Source organism: Prionailurus viverrinus, chromosome D4, assembly GCF_022837055.1.
Source record: "Prionailurus viverrinus isolate Anna chromosome D4, UM_Priviv_1.0, whole genome shotgun sequence".
Taxonomy (NCBI): domain Eukaryota; kingdom Metazoa; phylum Chordata; class Mammalia; order Carnivora; family Felidae; genus Prionailurus; species Prionailurus viverrinus.
The window spans coordinates 42,706,444-42,731,349 of record NC_062573.1 but is presented as its reverse complement, the minus strand read 5'-3'; the positions used below and the strand labels follow the sequence as shown (position 1 = coordinate 42,731,349).

The following is a 24,906-nucleotide window of genomic DNA, read 5'->3' as shown; positions in this document are numbered from 1 at the left end:
TATATCTGCGGAGACCCTGTTTCCAAATAAAGTCACATTCACAGGTACCAGGGGATAGGACTTGAATGTGTCCTCCTGGGAGACACAATTTAACCTTCAGCAGGCTGTGTGTCTTCATTATGTGAACATATGTGTACTAGGTTCCATATACAGTAACCACACGAACGGGGGGAGGAGTCGCAATTCCCCAAACAGAGGGGACTGGAACACTATTTCCGAGGACTCTTCTGCAGCAGAACTGAATTGAGGGAAAGCCATGACGTTGGAAATAGGTATCTTTCAGCCCCTCAGCTCAGCTGTGCTTAAGTATGAGTGACTGATGTTAGATCGGTATTGCTCTGACAGGGATAGAGAGAGGAAACACTGAGTCAATAGAGAATCATTGTCAAAGCTAACATCATAATTGTGTTATTGTGATGGTGAGATGTCACCATCTTTTCCGTTATCATCATCCTCTGGAATATTCATTTGAAATTATCTATTAGCTCTCCAAACAGTAGCAATGGTAGAAACAACCACTGCCTCGATGGCCAGTGGGGAGGGAGGGAGGGAAACTAGCTTACAGTGTGACCCAAAAAAGTTACCAAGAAAATTTTGGACAAAGTTGGTGTTAGAAAGAAGAACTTTTCCTCTGACTCTAAAAACTTTTTTAATAGACGATTTCAAAAATAGGTAGAACAGTATTATGAACCCTCATGTTCTGTCACTCATCCCAACAGCCTCTTAAAACATCCTGCTCCCTCCATAACCAACCCCCTGCCACGCTTGGAAGGAAATCCTGGACACTATAATTTCTTCTGTGGCTATTTAACTGTATATTTCCTTTTAAAAAACAACAGTAGTGTCATCATTATAGCTGGATATACGTGTGTGTGTGTATAATTTTTTTTTTAATGTTTGATTTTATTTTTGAGAGAGAGAGCAGGGGAGGGGCAGACAGAATCCAAAACAGGCTCCAGGCCCTGAGCTGTCAGCACAGAGCCCGACGCGGGGCTCGAACCCACACGAACCATGAGATCATGACCTGAGCTGAAGTCGGACGCCCGACCGACCGAGCCACCCAGACGCCCCTGTGTATACTATGATTTTTTTATTTTTTTAATTAATTAATTAATTTATTTATTTTTTATTTTTTTTTTCAACGTTTTTTATTTATTTTTGGGACAGAGAGAGACAGAGCATGAACGGGGGAGGGGCAGAGAGAGAGGGAGACACAGAGTCGGAAACAGGCTCCAGGCTCTGAGCCATCAGCCCAGAGCCTGACGCGGGGCTCGAACTCACGGACCGGGAGATCGTGACCTGCTGAAGTCGGACGCTTAACCGACTGCGCCACCCAGGCGCCCCTACTATGATTTTTTTAAATGTACAGTGTTCAGATTTCAAGTTGCCTCATATTTTTTTTTTATGATTTGTTTGGATGACCATCCAAATAAGAATTTGTTGTGGCTTTTCCATCTTTTTACATCTACACGCTGTCCCCCTTACATCTACCTATCTCTGGCGCTCTCTTTATCACTCTCTTTTTTTTTTCTTGGACTTTGCTGCATGCGTGCCCGTGGTGTGCTTTCACTTCTTTCTCTGTGTTTCTAAAATGAAAGTTTGCTTTAGAAATTTGATAAGATGTATGTTCAGTTTTTGTTGTTACTGGGAGGGGTGTCAGGGGAGAGAAGACTTCTCATAGACGATAATATGTTCTTTAGTCAAGAGGGAAATGATATCTGACTGTTTGCTTTTTTGGAAATGTTAGCTGTTGATGCTGAGTGGTTAGATCCATTAATTCATTTGGAGTTTCAACATGGTTGAAATTCTATCATTTTTTCTTCACTAGTTACCTAAAATATTGCGGTAAAGAGAATCTTCCCCATATCCATTATTTGGTTACCCAGCAGTACAGCCTGTATAGGAAAGGCAGGATATAGAGTGGGTTCTTTCTCAAATAATTTTGCCAAACTTCAAAATACTCAGCTTTTAGGGGCGCCTGGGTGGCGCAGTCGGTTAAGCGTCCGACTTCAGCCAGGTCACGATCTCGCGGTCCATGAGTTCGAGCCCTGCGTCGGGCTCTGGGCTGATGGCTCAGAGCCTGGAGCCTGTTTCCGATTCTGTGTCTCCCTCTCTCTCTGCCCCTCCCCCGTTCATGCTCTGTCTCTCTCTGTCCCAAAAATAAATAAAAACGTTGAAAAAAAAAAATTTAAAAAAAATACTCAGCTTTTAATAACATCCTTCAGTGTTGATCAGTTAGGTTTTATTTTATAAAGAATTATAATGTGCTCATGGGTTTAGACTTAACTGAAGTATTTCGGTTCTCTTCCCTCTTTTTTTTTAAAATCGGTTTTTGAGACCTTATTATCTTTTCCCTGTTTTTGAGTCTGTTTTAGACCCATTCTTTGGAAGCACTGAGGGAGGGGGAAGGTGGGGGGAGAGAAATGTAAGTTTCAGAAGTCCCACTGCCACTTACTGATTTTCATATATAACAAATGAATTAAGAGGGAAGGGAGTGAAAGAAAATAGCATCTTCCAAAGGGGACTTCCTGTGGCCGCTCTGATCTTAAGTCGCAGGAACCATCTAATATTCCCTAAGGTTCTCATAGGAGTTCATGTGCAGTGTGGTGAATTTAGCTGCATGGTGGGCAGTCTTCAATATAGTAGGTACATCTCTGTTTACCATGCTGAGTACTTATCTTTTACTTTATTCTTTTTCTTTTTTTAAGTTAAAAACATTTTTTATGGTTATTTATTTTTGAGAGAGAGAGAGCATGAGCAGAGGAGGGGCAGAGAAAGAGGGAGACACAGAATCTGAAGCAGGCTCCAGGCTCTGAGCTGTCAGCACAGAGCCTGATGTGGGGCTCGAACCCACGGACCACAAGATCATGACCTGAGTTGAAGTCAGACACTTAAGCAACTGAGCTGCCCAAACCACCCAGGCGCCCCTTACTTTAACTTATTCTATCAGGAGTCTTAAGTTGGTTTTAATGGATTAAGATTAAATGGATTAAACATGGATTAAGATGTATTAAAAAAGAAACAAACAAACAAACAACTCCAACAAAACCCACCAGCCTCCCTTCCCTCAATAGGCTTATGTCATTGCCTGATAACACAACAGGTATTGTATTCATTTTATATTTTCTCATATTCCCTCCTTTGCTAAATGTGCGATCCCAGAAATGAAAAGCCTATAACCACAACTAGTAATACTATTCATATTAGCTTAGTTAGCAATAAATTAAATAACAAAAATTTTTAGAAAGGTTATTTATTTTTGAGAGAGAGAGAAAGAGAGTGCACATGAGGAGGGGAAGGGCAGAGTGTGAGAGAGAAAGGGAGGGGTTGCAGAGAGAGAGGGAGAGAGAATTCCAAGCAGGCTCCGTGCTGTCTGTGCAGAATCCCACGTGGGGCTCCATTTCATGAACCGTGAGATCATGACCTGAGCCCAAATCAAGAGTTGGACACTTACCTGACTGAGCCACCCAGGCGCCCCTTAATGACAGATTTTCGTAAGGAAGTTATCTGATACAATAAAAATCATGTGTAAAAATCATGTAGTTAGAGAACTAGAAATTACTTTTAGAGGTCACTTCTGCAGTCAAGCAAGACGGTTAGCCATCTTCCATCCAACTATGGAGGATGCCCGGAAGGGGTATGTCAAAGGTGACTCCTTGATTTCTGGCTTGCCTAACAGCTGGATAGGGAACATCAAAAGACAAGGTGCGTGGAAAGAGCAAGAATTAGGTTTTAAACATGTTGAATTTGAGGCACATTCCAGTACCGGAGCGGGAATATCAGGTGACACGTTATGCCCTGAATGTTCGGCAGAATAGGTAACCAGATCTTTTCTGCCCTTATTAAAGCCTTCGCTTTGATTCGTTAAGGAACTCTTCTGCGTACCTGTGTACCTCAAACACAGGCAGCCTGCTTGTCTACCTACGGGCTAATTCCAGGTCCTGCAAACGTCTCTCGGAAGTCTGCTTTGTCATATTAACATGTTTTCGTGTCTGTGCCAAACTGGCGAAAGAGAAGTCCTAAATAAAGGACCCCGTGGTTATTTCATTGTTTATTTAAATTTCTGCTCATACTATCCACCTCGATCAGATTTCATCTCCTGTTTGTGTTCAGTGGCCCAGCTTCATCTTGAGATTCTAAATCTCCCCATCCCCTTTTTCAGGAATAAAAAAATAAAGGTAGTGCGTACTTCTTTGAAAACTCAAACAATGGCACTTGCAGGCGGTGAACGTAGTAAGCAGTAAACGTTTCCTTTTTGTCATCTTCTCTTTTCTTCTTTTAAAGAAATTTTCAAAATGTTGACTTATATTTGAGAGAGAGAGAGAGAGAGAGAGACCGAGTGTGAGTGGGGGAGGGGCAGAGAGAGGGAGGGAGACCGAGAATCTGAAGCAGGCTCCAGGCTCTGGGCTGTCAGCGCAGAGCCCGACGTGGGGCTTGAACCCATGAACTGTGAGATCATGACCTGAGCCAAAGTCAGATGCTTAACAGGCTGAGCCACCCAGGTGCCCTTCTTTTCTTCTTTTTTAAAAATTCACTTTCTCGGGGCACCTGGGTGGCTCAGTGGGTTAAGCATCCGACTCTTGATTTCGGTCCAGGTTGTGATCTCATGGTTCATGAGATCGAGCCCTGCGTCGGGCTCTGCACTGATGTTGCGGGATCTGCTAGGGATTCTCTCTCCCTCTCTCTCTGCCCCTCCCCCCCCACCCCGAATGTGCGTGCGCTCGCGCGCTCTCTCTCTCTCTCTCTCAAAATAAACAGACAAACAACCATTGAAAAAAAAAATCACTTCCTTTTTGGGCTCTGGTAAAAACTGGGAAGTGACGAGGCTCAGGGTAGGTGTCTGGTAGGTGTCTCACAGGTTCTACCAGATCTTAACTTGGTTCACTCTGGAATATAGAAGAAGCCAGGGTGATGCTGTGTAATCAAGTCCAGGCACATGCAATCAGGGACCAGCTAATTGCTCTGAAATTGGAGCCCCGTTTCTAGACCTGTATCAAAGATATTTTATAAGCACATACACTCCAAAAGCGTTATAAAATGGGATACTCCTTTCATACGCGTATTGTTCTAAAACTTGCATTTCCCTACTTAATAGGTATTGGACATCTTTCCATAGGTCTGTTTGCAGCTTTGTTAACGGCTAAAGAGTATTCTAGATTGTGAACGTATCGGATTTGAAATATTTCTCTATTGACAAACATGTTTTTCTTCTTCCATTTTTTAAAATTTATTTTTAACGTTTGTTGATTTTTTCTGAGAGAGAGAGACAGAGACAGAGAATGAGCAGGGAGGGGCAGAGAGAGAGAAGGGGAGACACAGAAACTGAAGCAAACTCCAAGCTCCTAGCTTCCTGTCCAAAGCCCGATGCGGAGCTTGAACCCACAAACTGTGGGATCATGACCTGAGCCGAAGTCCGACACTTAATCGACTGAGCCACCCAGGCGCCCCTCTTCTTCCATTTAAAAAAAAAATTGTTTTTTAACGTTTTATTTATTTTTGAGACAGGGAGAGACAGAGCATGAACAGGGGAGGATCAGAGAGAGGGAGACATAGAATCTGAAGTAGGCTCCAGGCTCTGAGCTGTCAGCACAGAGCCCGATGTGGGGCTCGAACTCACTGCGAGATCATGACCTGAGCTGAAGTCAGCCGCTCAACCGACTGAGCCACCCAGGCACCCCTCTTCCATTTTTTAAGATAACAAATGCAGTATAAAATCTTCTTTTGAGTATATATAAGGGTAATTCTATATGAGGGGTTCTTAGAAGTGGAATTCATGGGAAAGCGGGTATGTACTTAAACATTTTTTTTTATGGATTTAAAAATTCACGGATGCTGCCGATTTGTTCTCCATAAAGACTGAACCAGCAGGGGCATCTGGCTGGCTCAGTCGGAAGAGCATGTGAGTCTTGAGTCTTGACCTCAGCATAGTGAGTGCGAGCCCATGTTGGGTGTAGAGATTACTAAAAAGAATAACCTTAAAAAACATTGAACCAACGAATGCTCAACCTGAAAGTGCTTTTTCTCCCATTCACTCATCAATCCTGGATATTTTGAACCTTACTTTTCTGTGACTTGCATATCTCTATTCTTCGCTCATCTTTCTGTTATATGGTTAGGCTGCTTTCGTTGCTTTTCTTGTTTTTTGGATGTTAACGCTTTGTGTGTCTTATAGGTTTGTAAATATTTCATCTCATATTGTCTCTTAATGTTTTTTTTTCTCACCTGAAAACCCTCCCCACTCACTTTGCTAAAACTGCCTGGAATTTTAGTTGTAGATTGTCTTTTTCTGTTTGTTCTTTGTCACACTTGAAAAATGTTAAAGACTTGGCTATACATTCTTTTGGTATTCATCCTGACCAGTTCTTTGTCATATGTCTCTTTCTGTTTCTTCAGTTTTTTTAATCCTTTATCTTTTTCTTTTCTTTTTTTAATTTAAAATAAGAACCTTACTGAGATATTATTCACGTATTAGAATATTGTCCTTTGAAAGTGCATATAACTCAGTCGTTTTGGGCATATTTACAAAATTGCACAATCATCATTCGTTATCTTAAAAATTTTTTTTTTCATGTTCATGTATTTTGAGAGACAGCAAGAAGAGAGCACGAGTTGGGGAGGGGCAGAGAGAGAGAATCCATGCTGTCAGCATGAATGCAGGGCTCAATCCCACCAACTGTGAGATCATGACCTGAGCCAAATTCAAGGGTTGGACGCTTAACTGACTGAGCCACCCAGGTACCCCTGGGTTATCTTTTAACTAGAGAACTTCGTTAAGAAAAATGTCAGAATATTATGTCTGAAAGTATTTCTTTTGTTTTAATGAATTACTCTTATTTTGGGGGGGGGGTGTTTAGACTTACTAAGTTATATAAACACTTTCCTTAGAATTCCATATATATTTCTTCAATCACTGTTGCAGATGAGAATGCTGATGCGAAATTAGACATGATGTCAGTCTAGTGATCTTTATTTTATATGTTTTATTTTATAAAATCTGAGTTTATAGGATTTTCCTTTTGTCTTTGGATTTGAGAAATGTCAGCAATTAATTTTTTCAGGAATCTTGTCTAGCACTTGGTGGCCTTTTTAATTTGGAGACATAAATTCAATGAAAGATTTTTCTATCCTGTTTTTGATTTTTGCTTCTCTAGTGGTTATTGTTTTCTACTATTTCACCATTTTGATTTTCAGCACTCATCAAGCGATTATTGTAACCTCTTTCTGCAATCATATAGAATTCAATAGAAATTTCGTTTAAAAAAACTTGTTTTAAGTTTAGTTTGAGAGAGAGCAAGCGAGCGAGCATGAGTAAGGTAGGGGCAGAGAGACAGGGGGAGAGAATTCCAGGCAGGCTCTGGAGCCCCAGATGGGGCTCGAACTCACTAACTATGAGATCCTGACCTGAGCCAAAATGAAGAGTCAGACGCTTAACCTACTGAGCCACCCAGGCACCCTGTAATTTAGTTGTATTTTTCAGTTTTTTAAGAAATTTATTTAAGTAATCTTTATACTCAGTGTGGGGCTCAAACTCACAACTCTGAGATCAAGATTTGCACACTCTTCTGACTGAGCCAGCCAGGCGCCCCAGAAATACAGTTTTTTAAGAGCAGATCTCAGAGACAGAGTAACAATGGCTGAAGCCAAGACCTCAGATACAGAAAACAATGGCTGTCTTTATGAGGACAGATGGAAAATACTAGGATTTAGGGTAGGTTTGGGTTTGTAGTTAGTTTTAGGCATATTCTAGGCTTGAGCATTTATGAACTCTGACCCTTGGGTTTGTATAGCCTCCTCTGTAAAGGGGGAAAAACATTACAATCTTTATGGTACGGTTACAAGTACTAGATTACCACAATTTATTGAAAAAACAACCGGGTGCTTTACTGACATACTCTCATTTATTCTTTATAACAACACAAGAGATGGGCTTATGATTCTAGATTGTATGGATGAGGATGTTGTGGTTTCTAGGTGTTACAAGTCTTGCCCAACATTCCCTAGCTAATTAGAATTAAAGCCAGAATTTAAATAAAAATTAATCTGAAACCATCTCTCTCAGGCCACTTGAAATATTTGAATAATTTAAATAATTACTCAATTGAATTTACTGTTTGAATGCATCTGTTATTTGATTGACGCCATTATTTTTCAAAACTTACAATCTATTCATGCTACATGCTTGCTTAAAATATAGTACAGACTTAATTTTCCACACAGTAAAGTCTGGATCCACAAATAAGACCAAACAAGATTTAACTTAAAGGTTAGAAAACTGGAGTTCAGAGGCACCTGGGTGGCTCCGTTGGTTAAGCGTCTGACTTTGGCTCAGGTCATGATCTCATGGTTTGTGAGTTCTAGTCCCTCGTTGGGCTCTGTGCTGACAGTTCGGAGCCTGGAGTCTGCTTGGGATTCTGTGTCTCCCTCTCTCTCAGTCCCTCGCCCACTCACACTCTGTCTCTCTCTCTCAAGAAAATAAACTTTAAAAAAAAAAATTAAAAAAACCTGGAGTTCATTTATTAGCCTTAGTTTTCTGTGAATTAAATGCATATATATGATGTATGTGCTTTTCTCTGGGATTCTACTGCTTTTAGGGATGGGTGACCCAAATTGGTTAAAAATCATAGGTGTGTATGGAGTTTCCTCAAAAATTAAAAACAATTACCATATGACCCAGTAATTTCACCACTGGGTATTTACTGAAAGAAAATAAAGGCACTAATTAGCAAAGATATCCACACCCTGTGTTTATTGCAGCATTATTTACAAAAGCCAAGATATGGAAACAACCCATGTATCCATCCATAGATGAATGGATGAAGAAGATATAATAAAACACACACCCTGAATACTTCTCATCTGTAAAAAAGATGGAAAGAAATCTTGTCATTTACAGCAACATGGATGGACCTAGAGGGTATATAATGCTAAGTGAAATAAGTTAGAGAAAGACAAATACCACATGACTTCACTCATATGTGGGATTTAAGAAACAAATGAACAAAGAAAGAAAAAAAGCTGAACAAAAAAAACATAGACTCTTAAATACGAGAACATACTGATGGTTGCTAGAGGGAAGGTGGGTGGGGGGGATGGGTGAAATCCTTTAAGGGACTAAGAGTACATTTATCTTGATGAGCACTGAGAAGTATATAGGATTGTTGAATCATTATATTGTAGACCTGAAACTAATATAATACTGTATGTTAACTATAGTATCAATAAAAAAAAATCATAGGGCTGTTATCTGTCTTCTCTAGAACTCCAATCACATCGAAAGCAAATTATTAAATAAGGAAATGTGAGCCACAATTGTGAGCCACATATGCAATTCAAAATTTTCTCATAGCTGCATTAAAAAGTAAAAGGAAACAGGTGATGTTAATTTTAATGACATAGTATGTGCCCCATATATCGAAAATATTATTTCAATGTACAGTCAATATAAAAAATTACACATGATATTTTATATTCTTTTTGTCTCCTGAATCTTTAAAATGCAGTGTGTCTTTTATACACATAGCACGTCTCAGTTTGGATGAGCCACATTACAAGTGGTCAGGAGCCACATGTGGCTATCAGCTGATGTATTGGACAGTGTGGACAAACCTCTTGTCAGCTGGAAAACTTTAAATGTCATAAAAGAGTACACTAAATAACACCTCACATAATTGCCCCAAATGATACCAATGAATTAAGTCCAAGTCTTGCCCTAGCCTAAAGATAAAGTTAACAGTGACTTGTAACCTACCATATTCTGGATAGTAAATTATATAATACATGTTAAGCACTTAGGAGTATACTTAGCTTACAGTGGATGCTCCATAAATATTAACAACCATGATTTAAAAAATACGGCTCTCCCCCACCCCCCCATTTAACAAGCAATTATTTTTTTATTTCTAAGATTTCTTTTTTATTCTCCAAGAAAACCTTATTTTAAAAGGGCAGGCTAATTTGTAACAACATGGGTGAACCTGGAGGGTATTATGCTACGTATTAACCCAGAGAAAGACAAATACTGAACTAGGTAACACTTAGTATGTGGAATCTTAAAAGGAAAAAAAAAAGGGGACGCCTGGGTGGCTCAGTCGGTTAGGTGTCTGACTATTGATCTCAGCTCAGTCTTGATCGTGAGTTCAAGCCCCTACCTGTTGGCCTCCGCACTGGGTGTGGAACCTACTTAAAAAAAAAAAAAAAAGCCAAACTTACAGAAACAGTAGACTGGTGGTTGCCAGCATCTGGGTGGGAGAAATGGGGAGAGGTTAGTCAGAGGATACAAACTCCAGTTATAAGATGAGTAAGTTCTGATAATCTAATGTATAGCATGTTGATGACAGTTAACAATAACGTATTTAGTATTTTAGGTCTTTAGTATTTTCATCAGAAAAAAAGTATGTGAGTTGATGGATGTGTTAATTATGAAATGATTGCCATAATCAAGTTAATGTATGCACATATCACATTGTATACTTGAAATATACTATAATTGTATTTGTCAATTTTACCTCAATAAAACTAGAAAAGATCACATTTCACAATTAAAAAAAAATTAATAGCAAGAAAAAAATTAAAAGGGCAGGCTATTCTATTTTTCTCTTTCACTGTCTCTCTCTCCCTTTTTTTTTTTTGGTTATATTTTCCTCCTACCTCTTAGAATAAAGGAAAAATTTAAGATTTTATTCCCCACTCCCATTAATTTTATTTTATTGGGGGTTATTTGCCCCGAATGGTCCCCTGGCCCATTTTTTTGAGTGGCTAATCCATTTCATATGTCTGGTTATTATTCATGGTCTACTAATATTTATAAATGAAGGACTTAATTATTCAGCATGGGTAACTGATGTGGTCACTGCCTGCAATTATGTGGGCTGATGTTTATTTTTTCCTGATTGGTACCCCCCCAAGTGTGTGTAGGGAGGTGATTGAGAGGCTGGTGGTTTGATTCTTTGGCTCCAGTTCTCTTTTAAATATGTTGCCTGAGAGCTGTCGACTTTTAGGCCTCTTGGCTGTGCTGTAGAAAGAGGTGGGTGCGTGTGGGTGGTTTCTGTTTAGTGTGGGTGGCAAGTGTTCAATTATTTAAAAATGGTAGGGTTAAGAGCCTGATTAGAATATTCACTTTATATCTCTGGCATTTAACACGTTGTTATGTTTCTTTACAGGAATACACATGGCTTGCTAAAAGCCATTATGAAGTTATTACAAATGCAAGCTCTAAAGGAAGGACAAGGTGGGGAGAAGAATATTCGGAATTTATATACTATAAGGTATGCCTTTTTTTCTTTCTTCAAAATGTGTGCGACTTGTTAACTAAATTATGAACAGATATGCTAATCTGTTAAGAACTAGTTATTTAATTCGGCAGTGATTGTGGGTCTTGACCTCTCAGGAAGTTAGTATTTCAAAGATGCGTAAGATTGAGGCAGAGTTGAAAACGTGCCGACGTCACCATTGTGGGTTTCAGGGTTGCTTCCTTGGAATTGGAATCTGTTACCCAAAATTCTTTCTGCTCTGGAGAATTGTAACCATCTTCCCAATACTGTGAAAACTATAGAGTTGATTGAGTGAATGTACATAAAGCAGGAGGAGTTTGGGTTAGGTAGGAGGGTAAACTTCCTCACTCTAAAAAGGAATAGGCCATTTAAAGGTTAATACCCGGGGCAAGGTTGGTAGTTAGGGGCATTGATTTGCCTTTTCTTTGTCCTGTATGTAATGTAACATGGTAGAACTGTGTTAAAAAGAACATAGCAACACAGAAGATAGTAACAATTACAGTGAAATACATTGGATTTTATTGAGGAGTTTGGACAAGGGACAGCATCATACTTACTTGTGAAGGTGACCCTAACCATTGCATTGAAGGTCCCAGAAAGCCATTTCTTAAGAGAGTGTCTCTTAATGAATAGAGGGCCCCAGGAACTCTGTTCAGTTATGTGTCTGGAATATGCCTGTTTCAGAAGAATGAGAACGTGGGACCATAAACAAGGGCAGTGGTTCTGGGGGGCGAATGGCTTACATGGTGATCCAACAGGGAAAATAAGTCAGGTGCTAATGAACCGTCATTGGCTTGAGCACATAGCACCTGTAGTTTTGAGCATTTGACATCACAGCTGTCAGAAGCTACGAGAGTCTCCAAAATACCAACTGATACCTGTTACATATACTTCTGGTACTTTGCTTTTGATAATAAGCAAACAGTGTCTCCTGTATTACAATGATCTTTTCTGAAATTTTAGTGCTATTTATGATCTTTTTGATTTTTGTGAGTACGTTATTGAGAGTTTCTTAAGCCAGTTTTCTAACAAGGTCAGATTTTCATCTTATGTATTTTCTTCTTGACATGTTTTTTGAATGTCTTCAAACATACAGAAAATTTGGAAGAATGTAGTACAATGAATTAGTGAATTCATTGCTAACTTATGAGCTAATTCATAAATTAATTTATTTTTTTATTTTTATTTTTTAACGTTTATTTATTTTTGAGACAGAGAGAGACAGAGAATGAACGGGGGAGGGTCAGAGAGAGAGGGAGACACAGAATCCGAAACAGGCTCCAGGCTCTGAGCCATCAGCACAGAGCCCGACGCGGGGCTCGAACTCACGGACTGTGAGATCATGACCTGAGCCGAAGTCGGCCGCTTAACCGACTGAGCCACCCAGGCGCCCCTATTTTTAAATTGGGGAAGCAACAGGAAAATTGTTTTTTTGAAAATACTCTGGAAACTTGGAGTGTGTAAACTTTTTCAAATTGATAAATATGATTTTTTTCTTCCTTTTTTTTTTTTTAAACATAGTGGCGCTCTGTGAGATAACAATGTTTTCATTTCTGGTTTCTCTTTCATCCATTACATTAACCAGAATTGAACCTAAGACGAAGATGAGCAGATTTTAAATATTTCTAGATGAGTCATATAAACATCTGTGTGTGTGTGTGTGTGTGTGTGTGTGTGTGTGTGTGTGTTTAAAGAAGTTCAAATTCTTGGGCCACTCTTCTAGGATAGAAAATAATTCCATTTCATTGTTGTTCATTGGGAGCTATTTATTTTAAAATAGGAAAGTCATTCAAGTTTAAAATTTTTATGTAATAGTTTTATTGAGATATAATTCACATACCACAGGATTGACCCATTTAAAGTATACAATTCAACAGTTTTTAGTATATTCATAGAATTATGCAACCTTGCCATAATTACTTTTATGACGTTTTCATATCCTCCCACATTCCTCACCCATTAGTAGTCACTCCATATTTCCCTCCTCCCAGTGGGATGTATATTTTTTAATGTTTATTTATTTTGAGAGAGCAAACAAGAGAGTGGGGGGTGGAGGGGCAGAGAGCAGGGGAGAGAGAGAGAGAATCCCAAGCAGGCTCTGGCTATCAGCCCAAAGCCCAATTTGGGGCTTCATCCCGTGAAATTCATCCCGAATTGAGTATTCATCTTGGATACTCAACTGACCGAGGCACCCAGACACCCTCCCAGTGTCGTATTTTTAATTCAGTGGTTTTCAGCACTGACTGCTTATTATAACGACCTGGGTGTGCTTTAAAACAAACAAACCTAGGACTAATCAAATGCCCCGGATCAGCTGAATCAGAATCTCTGCTGTAAGGCCTAGGCATTTGGATTTTTTTAAAAAAGATCCCACATGATTCTGATTCACAGTGAGTATAAGACGGTATGTCAGCTTGCTCTAGTGTGCATTTTCTTTTATGTTTGTAAAAATTTAAAATTTTATTCAAATCCCAGTTAGTTAACATAGAGTGTAATACTGATTTTAGGAGTAGAATTTAGTGCTTCATCACTTACAGGTAACACCCAGTGCTCATGCCCTCCTCTAATGTGCATGCTAAGTGCCCGGGACCTTGTTGATTAAAGGGTTCTTTTTCTTTTTTTGTAATTTTTAAAAATATGTATTTATTTTTGAGAGAGAGAGAGAGAGAGAGACAGAACTTGAAGCAGGCTCCAGGCTCTGAGCTGTCAGCACAGCTGAGCTCAACATGGGGCTTGAATTCATGAACTGAGAGATCATGACCTGAGCCAAAGTCAGACGCCCAATCGCCTGAGCCACTCAGGTGCCGCAGGATTCTTTTTCTTTAGGTCTGGGATGGGCTCAGGATTGTCGTGTAACAAGCTCCCAGGTGATGCCGATGCTGCTTTCCACCGCTACCCTATATAAGCAGCGCTTGATCGGAAGCGGTGTTAGTGGTACCTGGGAGCTTGTTAGGAGGCTGAGTTCTCTTACTCTGTTTCAGCCTACCTGGATCAGCATCCTCGTTCCAGGTAGATTTTCCAGGTAATCTGTAGGCACCTTAAAGTTTAAGAAGCTCTGGTTCAGAGGATGGTAAAAGCAAATTTTCTATCATCCAAAGAGTTATTCTCCTTTTCGTACTGATTGTCCTTGCTGTGTGACGTTCAGTCATCTGTAATGTTTCACCTGTTGTCCCGCTTTATAATTTATCATCCCCTCTAGTTGGTTCTTCTAACTTACGGTCTTGTTTTCAAAAGACAGTCGGTGGAAGGTGAGGATGGGGAGCCTCGTGTGAGGAGCTCAGATCATACTGGATACATAAGTTGTGTCTTTAGAGGGGCGGCACATTAAGAGGTCCAGAATCAATCACCTGAGTTGGCATAATCCGGTAATGTTTATGGAGAGCCCTTATGTGAATGGCTGTTTGGCACTATAAATCAGTAGAGTGTAATCGAGTGTATAAGAGCCTTAAGTTCCTCCAGGGGGGATTGAGGATGGCAGGAACAGAGGAGAGGTGAGTCTGAAGAGCAGATTCCCCTCAAGAGAGCTATGATTTTACCTGAGTCAAGCATAAAATTGTCATGCTGTTTTAGAGCCTTCTTTGCCACACGGTGGTTAGCAATATCATTGCGCTTTGGAGAGGCGGCTGATGAGCTGTGTACGAAAGCATAGAAGGGCTACCCGGAGCCCAGAACTCCACTGAGAGAGGCGTTCCCTGGTTATGCTGGAAGATTAATTTAAAATGGAAGTTGTATGACAAATAATTGTAAGCTTTCTGGGAATGAAACTAATCTGCGTTTTGATGGTATTAAGGACTCTGCTAGCCTACAGCTTTGGAGTTTACGCGTTTCTCACTTCTCCTTGTCGTAATAGCAGATTAATTGGAATTCTAGCAAAACAGTCTGCGGTTATTTTAAATGGGTCGGTGCTGAATTGCACAAGTTGTGCCAGTATGGAAGTGAAGAGAGCGGGGCGGGAGCCCCCCCCAGCATGAGCCAGCGGCTTCCCCTGGTTCCTATGAATTTCTCGAAGGCGCTCTAGAGAGGGTATTCTCTTTTGTTGAACCTGGAGCTCAGCGGTTCTCAAACTTTCTGTGCCTAAGAAGCGCCCGGGGAGCTTGTTAACAGGACCGCTTCTCAAGCCCTTGCTGGAGATGAGTATTCAGTAGGTTCTGCAGGAGACTTGGGAATCGGCGTGTTTACCCAGCTGCTCAGTGATCTGGATATAGGTCACCTGTGGCTCAAATTTGAGAACTATTGCTTGAGCCCCTGGGAGCTTAAAGGTACCACCTATGAGCTGCAAGGAGCCCCTTGGGGGCAAACCAGAGGGGATATTGAGTGGCTTAGTCCTGTCTCCTTGCCTCTGTTCCCTGCTTGGGAGGCAAAAAGTCCGTTTCCTCCTAAGCACCAAGGCACTGAGTTCATCTTGCCATGTCCACCAAGGACAATAGAGAGGTCGAGAGCAGAACCAGAGAGCATTTCTAAAGGAAAAGCAGGCCAGTGAAAGCAAGTGAAGTACACATGCGAGAGGGGATGTAAGAGATTTAAACTCCACCGCTCTATTCAAAGAAATAATTCTGTGGCCCTAGCAAGTTAGTGTTCTTCATGGTCAGATGATGCTTGTTTGGAGCAGGAGGGGAAGAGAGCCCTCCGCACCCTCTTGTAAAGCAATACTTATTTGCAGTGTTTGTAGTGTATGAGGAGCTCATCCTCAGAGGGTTGTTTTGTTTTGTTTTGTTTTTACTGTTTATTTATTTTTGAGAGGCAGAGAGAGACCGAGCACGAGCAGGGGAGGGGCAGAGCGAGAGACACACACACAGAGTCCGAAGCAGGCTCCAGGCCCTGAGCTGTCAGGACAGAGCCCAGTGCGGGGCTTGAGCTCACAAACTGCGAGATCATGACCCGAGCCGAAGTCGGACGCTGAACCGACTGAGCCACCCAGGCGCCTTCATCCTCAGCGTTTTTGATCTGTTTGTTTGGAACATGGCTGGCAACGTGCATTTTAAGATTTGGATAGACCGGCGGTCTACTGACCATGCTTTGAGATCCATTAGACTAGAGGGTATGTGGCTAGTAAAGTTCGTATCGCTGAGCCGGACCCTTCTTTAGTCTTGTGCCTTCAACAAGATTAAATGGGGATGTTTAAATGTGGTTTCAGCGAATGATTTTTAGGATGGGGGTAGCTGGAAGCACAACACAACACATTTATGTTTCGCAGAGGCTACGTGTGAAACTCCGGGTCCACGAGCCTCCACTCTGGTTGCCCAGTAGAGCCTCTGAGGGGCTTCTAAATATACAGGTGCCTGGGCTTTTTTTGCTAGAATGACTGGAGCGTTAGCCTCAGGCACTGGCGTGATTTTAGAGCTTCCTAGATGGTTTCCAACGTGCTGGTAGGGTGGAGAACTGCTGGCCAGTTGTTGACATGAGGCAGTAGGGGTTCATTGCTGCTAGACCTTCAGATGTTTCAATGTTAAGAATATTTTCTCTGAAATTCCTGACCACTGAATGCCGGAAAACAATTCAAATTTTTAAAAATACAGGGTAGGCAGACAAAACACATCTGTTCACAGGATGGAGTCCAAGTGCAAACAGGTTTGCAGCCTCTGTTTTAGGCACTTACCAGTTTTCCGAAACTTGAGAAGCTCTTCTTTCCTGGTGAACAAGTTTTTTTATTTTTTTAATAGTTAATTTTTTTTTTAACGTTTATTTTTGAGAAAGAGAGAGAGAGAGAGACAGAGAGCGCAAGCAGGGGGGGAGCAGAGAGAGACACACACAGAATCCAAAGCAGGCTCCAGGCTCTGAGCTGTCAGCACAGAGCCTGAGGCGGGGCTCGAACTCATGGACTGTGAGATCATGACCTGAGCCAAAGTTGGACGCCTACTTTAACCTACTGAGCCACCCAGGCGCCCCAGTTTTTTATTTTTTTTAAAGTGTATTTATTTATTTTGAGAAAGAGGTAGAGAGTAGGGGAGGGGCAGAAAGAAAGAGAGAGAGAGAGAGAGAGAGAGAGAGAGAATCCCAGGCAGGTGCTGCTGAAAGCAAAGAGCCCATTTGGGGTTCCAGCTCACAAATTGTGAGATCGTGACCTGAGCTGAAATCAAGAGTCGGATGCTTAACTGACTGAGCCACGCAGGTGCCCTTGTGAACAATTTTTTAATTACCTTTTTTTTTTTTTTAAACTGCTACGTGTCCTTTAGTTGAGGCTTATTTTTCTTTTCCCCCTTTTGTTCAGTCTGGATTTCCTTTTGGTTAGTTTGAACTCCACGTTTCTGTAACATACCTCGATGTAAGTTATTTAAACGCTCTCCAATATTGACCATAGAGGAAGTGTGGCAGAGAACTGAGACGTAGTGGGCATGTCAGTCGGAAGGAAGAAGAACTAAACTAAATCTTTATGGTTCCTAAATTATTGAGGCTCATTTTCTTGGTGGCTTTGTAATAAGCCATGTTTTTCCCTCTTGCAGTTTTGCCATGTGCTTCTGCATGTAGTTTTTCCTCTGCATATTCATATTGTGGCAATCTTTTCAAGATCTCTCTTCCTTTAGCCGAAGTGAGGAAATAGCTGTGAATTCATGAGCAGTGACTGCTTGTTCCAGAATTCTGGCACCATTCTGATGTGCCAGACAGTGGCCGACATGCACAAATAGCAAATGTTAAGAATCTTATTTGTGGAAAGGTTCAGTCTGATCAACATCAAGCTGTACTTTCTGAAATCAGGGAATATTAAATGGTTTGGCAGATTGTGTGCTCTGAAATGGGTGATTAGGCCAATCGTCATGGATGGTTGTACCCTGAGTGGATTAGCTATGCACTCTAGATGTGTATTTGTTCATCTGTTTGGACGGTGTTCTGTCGTTTATTTAGATGGAGAGTTAATTTTAAGAAAGTGAAGACGTGTGTCCTAAGGGCTGAAGTACTTCTGAATTCATATTGATCTTTTTCACTTATCTCTTAAGGCAAACACATTTGTCCCTTAAGGCAGTCAAATAGAAAGCGCGAAGAGAGTCCCAAGGGAAATTCCCACGCGGAATGCGCCAAGACCGGTTGGTGGTTGTGGACCTCAAAATGTAGCTCCAGTTTTAGTTTGGCTGACTAGCTCTTTCTTAGCATTGAATTCCTTCTGCGTTTTCTGTCCGTTTTGAAGAACGCAGTGGAGTCCACCGTGGGAAGGACACAGGAAGGATGTTCCAGATCTGGGTGGAAGCACGTGCCTGCATGCTGCTGTGGAAAAGAGCTGGTGCCCTGGAGCTGCTAACGGGGAGGTGCAGGGCTGGAGCTTCGTGTTGGAGAGACTGGGAGGCCGAGATAGAGGCCCGGGACAGGGGGCGTGGCCAAGAACACAGGACCGTGGCATAGACTTTGGGTTTTAGTTAAAGTGTAGTGGGGAGTTATTGGAGGTCTTTCTTTTTAAAGAAATTGAAATTATTTTAATTATTTTTAAAAATTAAAAAAAATTTTAAGTTATTTGAAATAATTTTAAAGTTCCAGAAGGGTTGCACGAATGGTACAAAGGACTCCCTTACACCATTTACCCCGTGAGTGTTTTTATACTTTGCCCCATTTGCTTTATCGTTCTATATGAGAGAGAAAGACTGAGAAAGAATGAGGTGGGGGCTGGGGTGGGGGTAGGCAGAGAGAGAGAGAAGAGGACAGAGGATCTGAAGCAGGCTCTGTGCTGACAGCAGAGAGCCCAGTGTGGGGTTTGAACCTAATGAGCCGTGAGATCATGACCTGAGCCAAAGTTGGATGCTTAACCGACTGAGCCACCCAGGTGCCCCTGTCGATACAATTTTTAAAAACATTTGTGAGTAGATTGTATGTATTCAATACTGTGTATTTTCTAAGAACAAGGATATTCTTTTATATAGCCAGAGAACCGTTATCAACTTGAGAAAATTTAACATCGAGAGAGTAATTTATAGTCCATATTCCAGTTTTGTCCTCTCTCTTAATAACGTTCTTTTCTACCTTTTTCCTTTTTTAGTGTGTAGGATTTAGTTGAGGATCACATGGTCCCCTTAGTTGTTCTATCTTTTTAGTCTTTTGGAGTCTGGAACCATTTCTCTTCCTCTCTTTGTCTTTTATGACCTTGACATTTTGGAATGCCATAAAAGTGATGCCGTGTCCTTACCAGGATATCACACCTGGAAGCACTGATGTCCACCTTCTCCATCACTGGATAATTTTTTTTTAAGTAAACTTTACCCCCAGCCTGGGCTCGAAGTCATGACCGTAAGATCAAGAGTCACATGCTCTACTAACTAAGCCAGCGAGGCACCCCTCAGTGGTGATTTTAATTTTGGTTACCCAGTCAAGGTGATGTCTTGTTTCTGTTAATCATTTTCCTCTTGTAACTAATAAGCAATCTCTGGGGAGGACTCTTGGACTCAAGCAGCTATCCTGCTCCTCATTAAGCCCACAGCCTCCCAACTAATTTTCATCGTGATGATTTCAAAGTGGTGATTTCCCTAGCCTACCACTCCTTTCAGATTTGCTAGTGGCAATGGAGAGATGGAAATAGTAGGGATTCCTGGAAATGCACTTAATCTATAGATTCTGAAACCCTGTGTCTAATAGATACCGATTTAGAAAGCTTGGCTGTCAGCCATTGTGGGTGCCTAGAATCTACATATTTAACAAAATTTCCTGATGTGGAAATAGGTTTGTGAATCCCTGGCAAATAGCTAAAATAACCAAACAACATCATGGTATTTCAAGGTCACATTAGAAAAAATATACCTTTCTTTCCTTCCATGTCTTCATCTTTAAAATGGACATCGTCGGGGCACCTGGGTGGCTCAGTCGTTTAAGTGGCCGACCTCATGTCATGATCTCGCGGTCCGTGAGTTTGAGCCCCGTGTCGGGCTCTGTGCTGACAGCTCAGAGCCTGGAGCCTGCTTCAGATTCTGTGTCTCTCTCTCTCTGACTCTCCCCTGTTCATGCTCTGTCTCTCCCTGTCTCAAAAATAAATAAAACGTTAAAAAAAATTAAAAAAAAAATAAAATGGACATCATCAGCCAGGTGTATTGAGGTAATGAGATTTGGATTTGAACTTACTTTCTCTGTAATACTCAAGTTATTATGATTATATTGGCACTATATTTTACATAACACCTGTGAATTTTTGTAAAATCAGGGAGAGGTTAGGGGAGCCGGGGTGGCTCAGTTGGCTGAGCATCCAATTGTTTTTGGTTCAGATCATGATCCCAGAGTCATGGGATTGAGCCCCATGTCAGACTCTGTGTTGAGCACATAACCTGCTTAAGATGGTCTCTCCCTCCCCCTCCGTCCCTCTCCTTGGCTAGCGCTCTCTCTCTCTCTCTCCATGAAATGAAATGAAATAAAATATAAAAAGAGGGGTGCTTGGGTGGCTCAACTGGTTAAGTGTCCAACTCTTGATTTTGGCTCAGCTCATGATCTCACGGTTTGTGAGATTGAACCCCTTGAACCCCGTGTTGGGCTCTGTGCTGACGGTGGGGAGTCAGCTTGGGATTCTCTTTCTCCCTCTCTTTGTCCTTCCCCATGTGCACACGTGCATGCGTACTTGGCTTACTCAAAATAAACGTTTGAAAAAGAAGTAGTTATTGTTATATGTAATGATGAATCACTAAATTCTACTCCTGAAACTAATATTGCACTGTGCGTTAACTAATTAGAATTAAAACTTGAGACACTAAAGGAAAAAATTAAAAAGAGTAGCTATTGTTTGCATTTTTTTTGTAAATTTTCTTGTTACATTTACATTTTATTAATGAGGTCGCTTAGAATCCTGTAATACTTTAAAAACTTGACCATCTAAATCCTTAGGTTTTTTTTTTTTTTTTTTTGGTCAAAGTGAGCATTTTGCTTTTGGGGAAGCTGATTATTTCAATAATTGAATATATTATCTAAAGGGATCCCCTGAGATGTAGACGTTTGGTTTTATTTAGCATAAAATAAGCATGACACCATTATTAAATCGTCTGTACTACATAGTCAAGCTGCTGTAAGGGATTGGAACCATTAGAACACATTAAGATATTTTAATTTTGCTGAAGTTACAGAAACTTCAGTACTTGGGGAGTTACCACTTTTGGGCACATCATATATAACCTTTCTTTGGGGGAGGGAGTAAGTAGTATTTTACTTTGTAGTTTTTGTTTTTTTTTTTTTGAAAGCGGGAATTTAACAAGCCTGAGTTGCAACAATTACTTTAGATATACTGTAATTCACTGGTATTTCCCAGGTTTTGGAGGTGAGGGGTTGATCAGGACCTTCTTTGAGAACCCCAGAAAAGTTTTAGTCCCTCCATAGAAAATGTACACACACACAGGAGTCCTCAAAATTTTGTGTATCATTTCAAAGGGATTGTGAATTTTTGCTTTAATGGATACATGGCATTTTTATAGAAAAATTATGAAAGAGAATATGGGTAAGAAGGAATTATCAGTGTCAGATCTGACTCTGAGAAAGCCCAGCAGAGTTAATGATAAGAACTAAGCAAGGGCAGTAACCGGGAAAGCAGAGCCAATAACTTTCCGAGGGCCATCTGGCTCTTTGCAGTTTGATTCTTTCTGTTGAGCTGCGTGTTTTGCTTCTGTTTTCATTTCCTCTTTTCTCTCCTTTTTCCCACCCAGGGAAGTCTTTGTTCACAGTTTATGGTTCTAATCACCTGGGGTTTACACTTGGGATTTAGAATCAGACCTAAAGAATAAGCTATACGTATTGTACAGTCTTCTAGTTAGCAATTGCCACTAGAATATGCTTTTAAAGTCTTCTAAACGTGGATGTTTAATTTAAACATTGCTATAGTAATTTGATGATAAATGTCTTTAAGGGCATAAAATGTAATATTTGTCTTATTAGCCTATTTATCTTGTCTCTAGTGTTTAAATTTAACGTAATTTTATTTTGATTTGTACATATTTTTTGCAATCATGGCATGTAACTTAATAATAGAAGTTTTGGAACCCTGAGTACTGGTTGCCCCACAGCCATTTCCTTGTACTTAAAAATAGTTCTAAACTTCCGATGTTTGTAGACACCTTTGCATTAATACCCTGTCTCTCAAAATAGGGATCCTGGGGGCACCTGGGTGGCTCAGTTGGTTGAGCATCTGACTTCAGCTCAGGTCACGATCTCATAGCTTGTGAGTTCGAGCCCTGCTTCAGGCTGTGTGCTGACATCTCAGAGCCTGGAGCCTGCTTCCGATTCTGTGTCTCCTCTCTGTCTGCCTCTCCCCTGCTGGCTTTGTCTCTCTCTATCTCTCTCTCAAAAATAATAAACATTAAAAAAAATTAAAAAAAAAAAAAAGGGATCCTGCAAAAAAAAAAAAAAAAAAAGATTTCAAAGAAATCTTATACTCTCCCTGTTTGCATTATGGACCCAAAGAAAATAGTCAAATTCGTCGACATTAGTGACTATGTCAGAATTAAAATACTTTTTGATCTAAAAATCTTCTGGGAGCTATGTGGAAAGGAAAAATACGTTTGTCTTAAAACACAAGACTATAGGATAATTCACAATTGTTGTTTAATTTTTCTTTTTTTATAGTAGTATGCATTGTGGGATCTTAGATTTCTGTTATGCAATTCTTTATCTTAAAATCTGCAGAGTGGTGTTTTTTTGTTTTTGTTTTTTGTTTTTTGGTTTTTTTTGGTAAATCCCTTTTTGGCTTCTACCCAGCACTTTCAAATCAAAATTCAGAGCAGGTAGAGAAATGCTTTTAAAATGCATATCTGATGTAGTAAGTGCTATGCTATGCTTCTGAAAGCGCCAGGGTCACAGCTGCATACATGAAAATGCATGGTGACTGCAGGCATTGTTTCCTCACACAGAAAAGGCAATCTGTGTCTGTCGCTGAATTTATGATGTAAATCAAATCATAGCTTTTGTGTATTCAGAGATGGAGCAGAAAGGTTGAGGTGACCCAAAGGTTACAAATAACTTTTGCTTTTTTGATTTGCCTACCACAAGACTAATTTTTTTTTACTCCCTCTTTTCTATTAAGATTGATGTATTTATACTTGGGGAGGTGAATCTAGTTACATACCTTATTCTGTCATTGCCGCCGTGCTAGTCTAGTGGAACCATGAATTTATCATTCGTTCCTTCCCCCACTCCATTCTGTTAAGATGCGCGTACTGCTCTGTGCTGTTGACAATATTATTAAAGGGTGGGGAGCACCGAAGTATTAGGTACCAACTCTGCGTGCTTCCTCTGGGCTTTTTTTTCTCTGAACAATGTGGACTTTGAAACCACGTACTAGAGGCCCTATGATAAGTTGGTTTTTCAGGATCTGGTGAAAGAGTTTTTAAAAGGTGCTTTGGGGAAAGTGTGTGTGTGTGTGTGTGTGTGTGTGTGTGTGTGTGTGTGTGTATGTGAGTTAAATTTACTGTAGCCGTGCCTTGGCACCGAAAGGGAAACCTAACAAGACTAAGACCGGTCCAGCGTTCAAGCAGCTTTTGCTCTGGTTTAAGATAGAAACCTACCCGCGTGATCATCACAGCGGTACCCCGTTTATGGAGTATTCGGTGTGCTAGGTGCTGTGTTAGATGCTTTACTTACAATGGCAGTTAAACATGTATAAATCCTGAGATGGGAAAGTGTCAAAGACTGTACAACAGATGGGTTCATCTGGGGCAGAAACAAAAACCACACAGTGAGGGAGAGAGAAGAGGCCCTTACAGGCCGGTGAGAGGTGACCAGGTCGCCCGGTTTGTATTGATTTGTAATCTTTAGAAAAACAGTGCTATTCTCTTTTAAGAGGAAGGGAGAATCTCTTGGATGTCTCAGGAGTTAGAAAATTCTGACTTAAAAATTTGTACTTCTCTCTGAAATAAAAAAGCACTTCTCTCTGAAATAAATCTGGTATGATTTATCTCTTTGAGATTAAAAATGGGAGACCTCTTTTTTGAGGCTTGGATTTTATGAGATGTTGGCCTTAGAGTCCTATAAGCTCGGCCTAGAATTATTAACAGTTGAGAGCCATCCGTACCACTTTCTGCCTTGACAGGGTTTGGTTCTACCTCAAGTCTGGAGCACTGTGAAGGTTAGGGCTTTAATGGGTGGCTTGAGTTCTCTACCTCTAGCACTGGAAGGTACTCAGTCTGATGTCCTCATTTTCCAAAAGAAGAAACTTTGCCCAAAAGAGGTTAATTCCCATGCCTGAAATCCCACGGTTTGTTGCGGAGCCAGAATGTAAATTTGGAGCTTGACCCTTTTAGTTCATTGCTTTTCCCTTTCCTGTCTCCCCTCCCCTCTCCACTCCTAGTCTTTTCCGAGATAGGATGGTGATGATGATACGGACGCACTGCTTGTATAAATGAAAATGATGACCGTGTCCCACGTGGGTGTTTGTTCTTCAGACCATTGTCTGCCATTATTAATTTCACAAGTGATCAGTTTGGTTGTATGGTCAACCCATTTATCATTTTGAATCCATTGTTATAGGCAACTTACGCTTTATAACTTGAGTAGCCGGTTTGGGGATCATTGAAATTTTAAGGCATAACCCAGGTCTTGCTTGGTGTTTTCTGTACCACATTCTCTTTTTGATCAAAAGTGCTCCTAATGAAGAGCAGAGGTGACTTGTTTAAGTTGCCGATCCTTCCATTTACCTTGACCTTTCTCAGCCAGATGTACTTGAAGGAAGTGGCATGGCTAACGAGCAGTGACTTGA

The 24,906-nt window shown here is 40.7% G+C and overlaps 1 protein-coding gene across 9 annotated transcripts in view; it reads left to right on the top strand.

The window, feature by feature from the left end:
- Positions 1–24,906, top strand: part of FOCAD (focadhesin) — a 313,853-nt gene that overhangs the window by 47,031 nt on the left and 241,916 nt on the right. For all 9 annotated transcript variants that reach the window (XR_007146086.1, XM_047828975.1, XM_047828979.1 and 6 more), the window contains one exon: positions 11,160–11,264. Coding sequence is in view for 8 of the 9 variants with exons in the window: in XM_047828975.1 (XP_047684931.1) it covers positions 11,160–11,264 (105 nt within the window). In the remaining variant the exon portion in view is untranslated. The remainder of the gene's footprint in view (positions 1–11,159; positions 11,265–24,906) is intronic.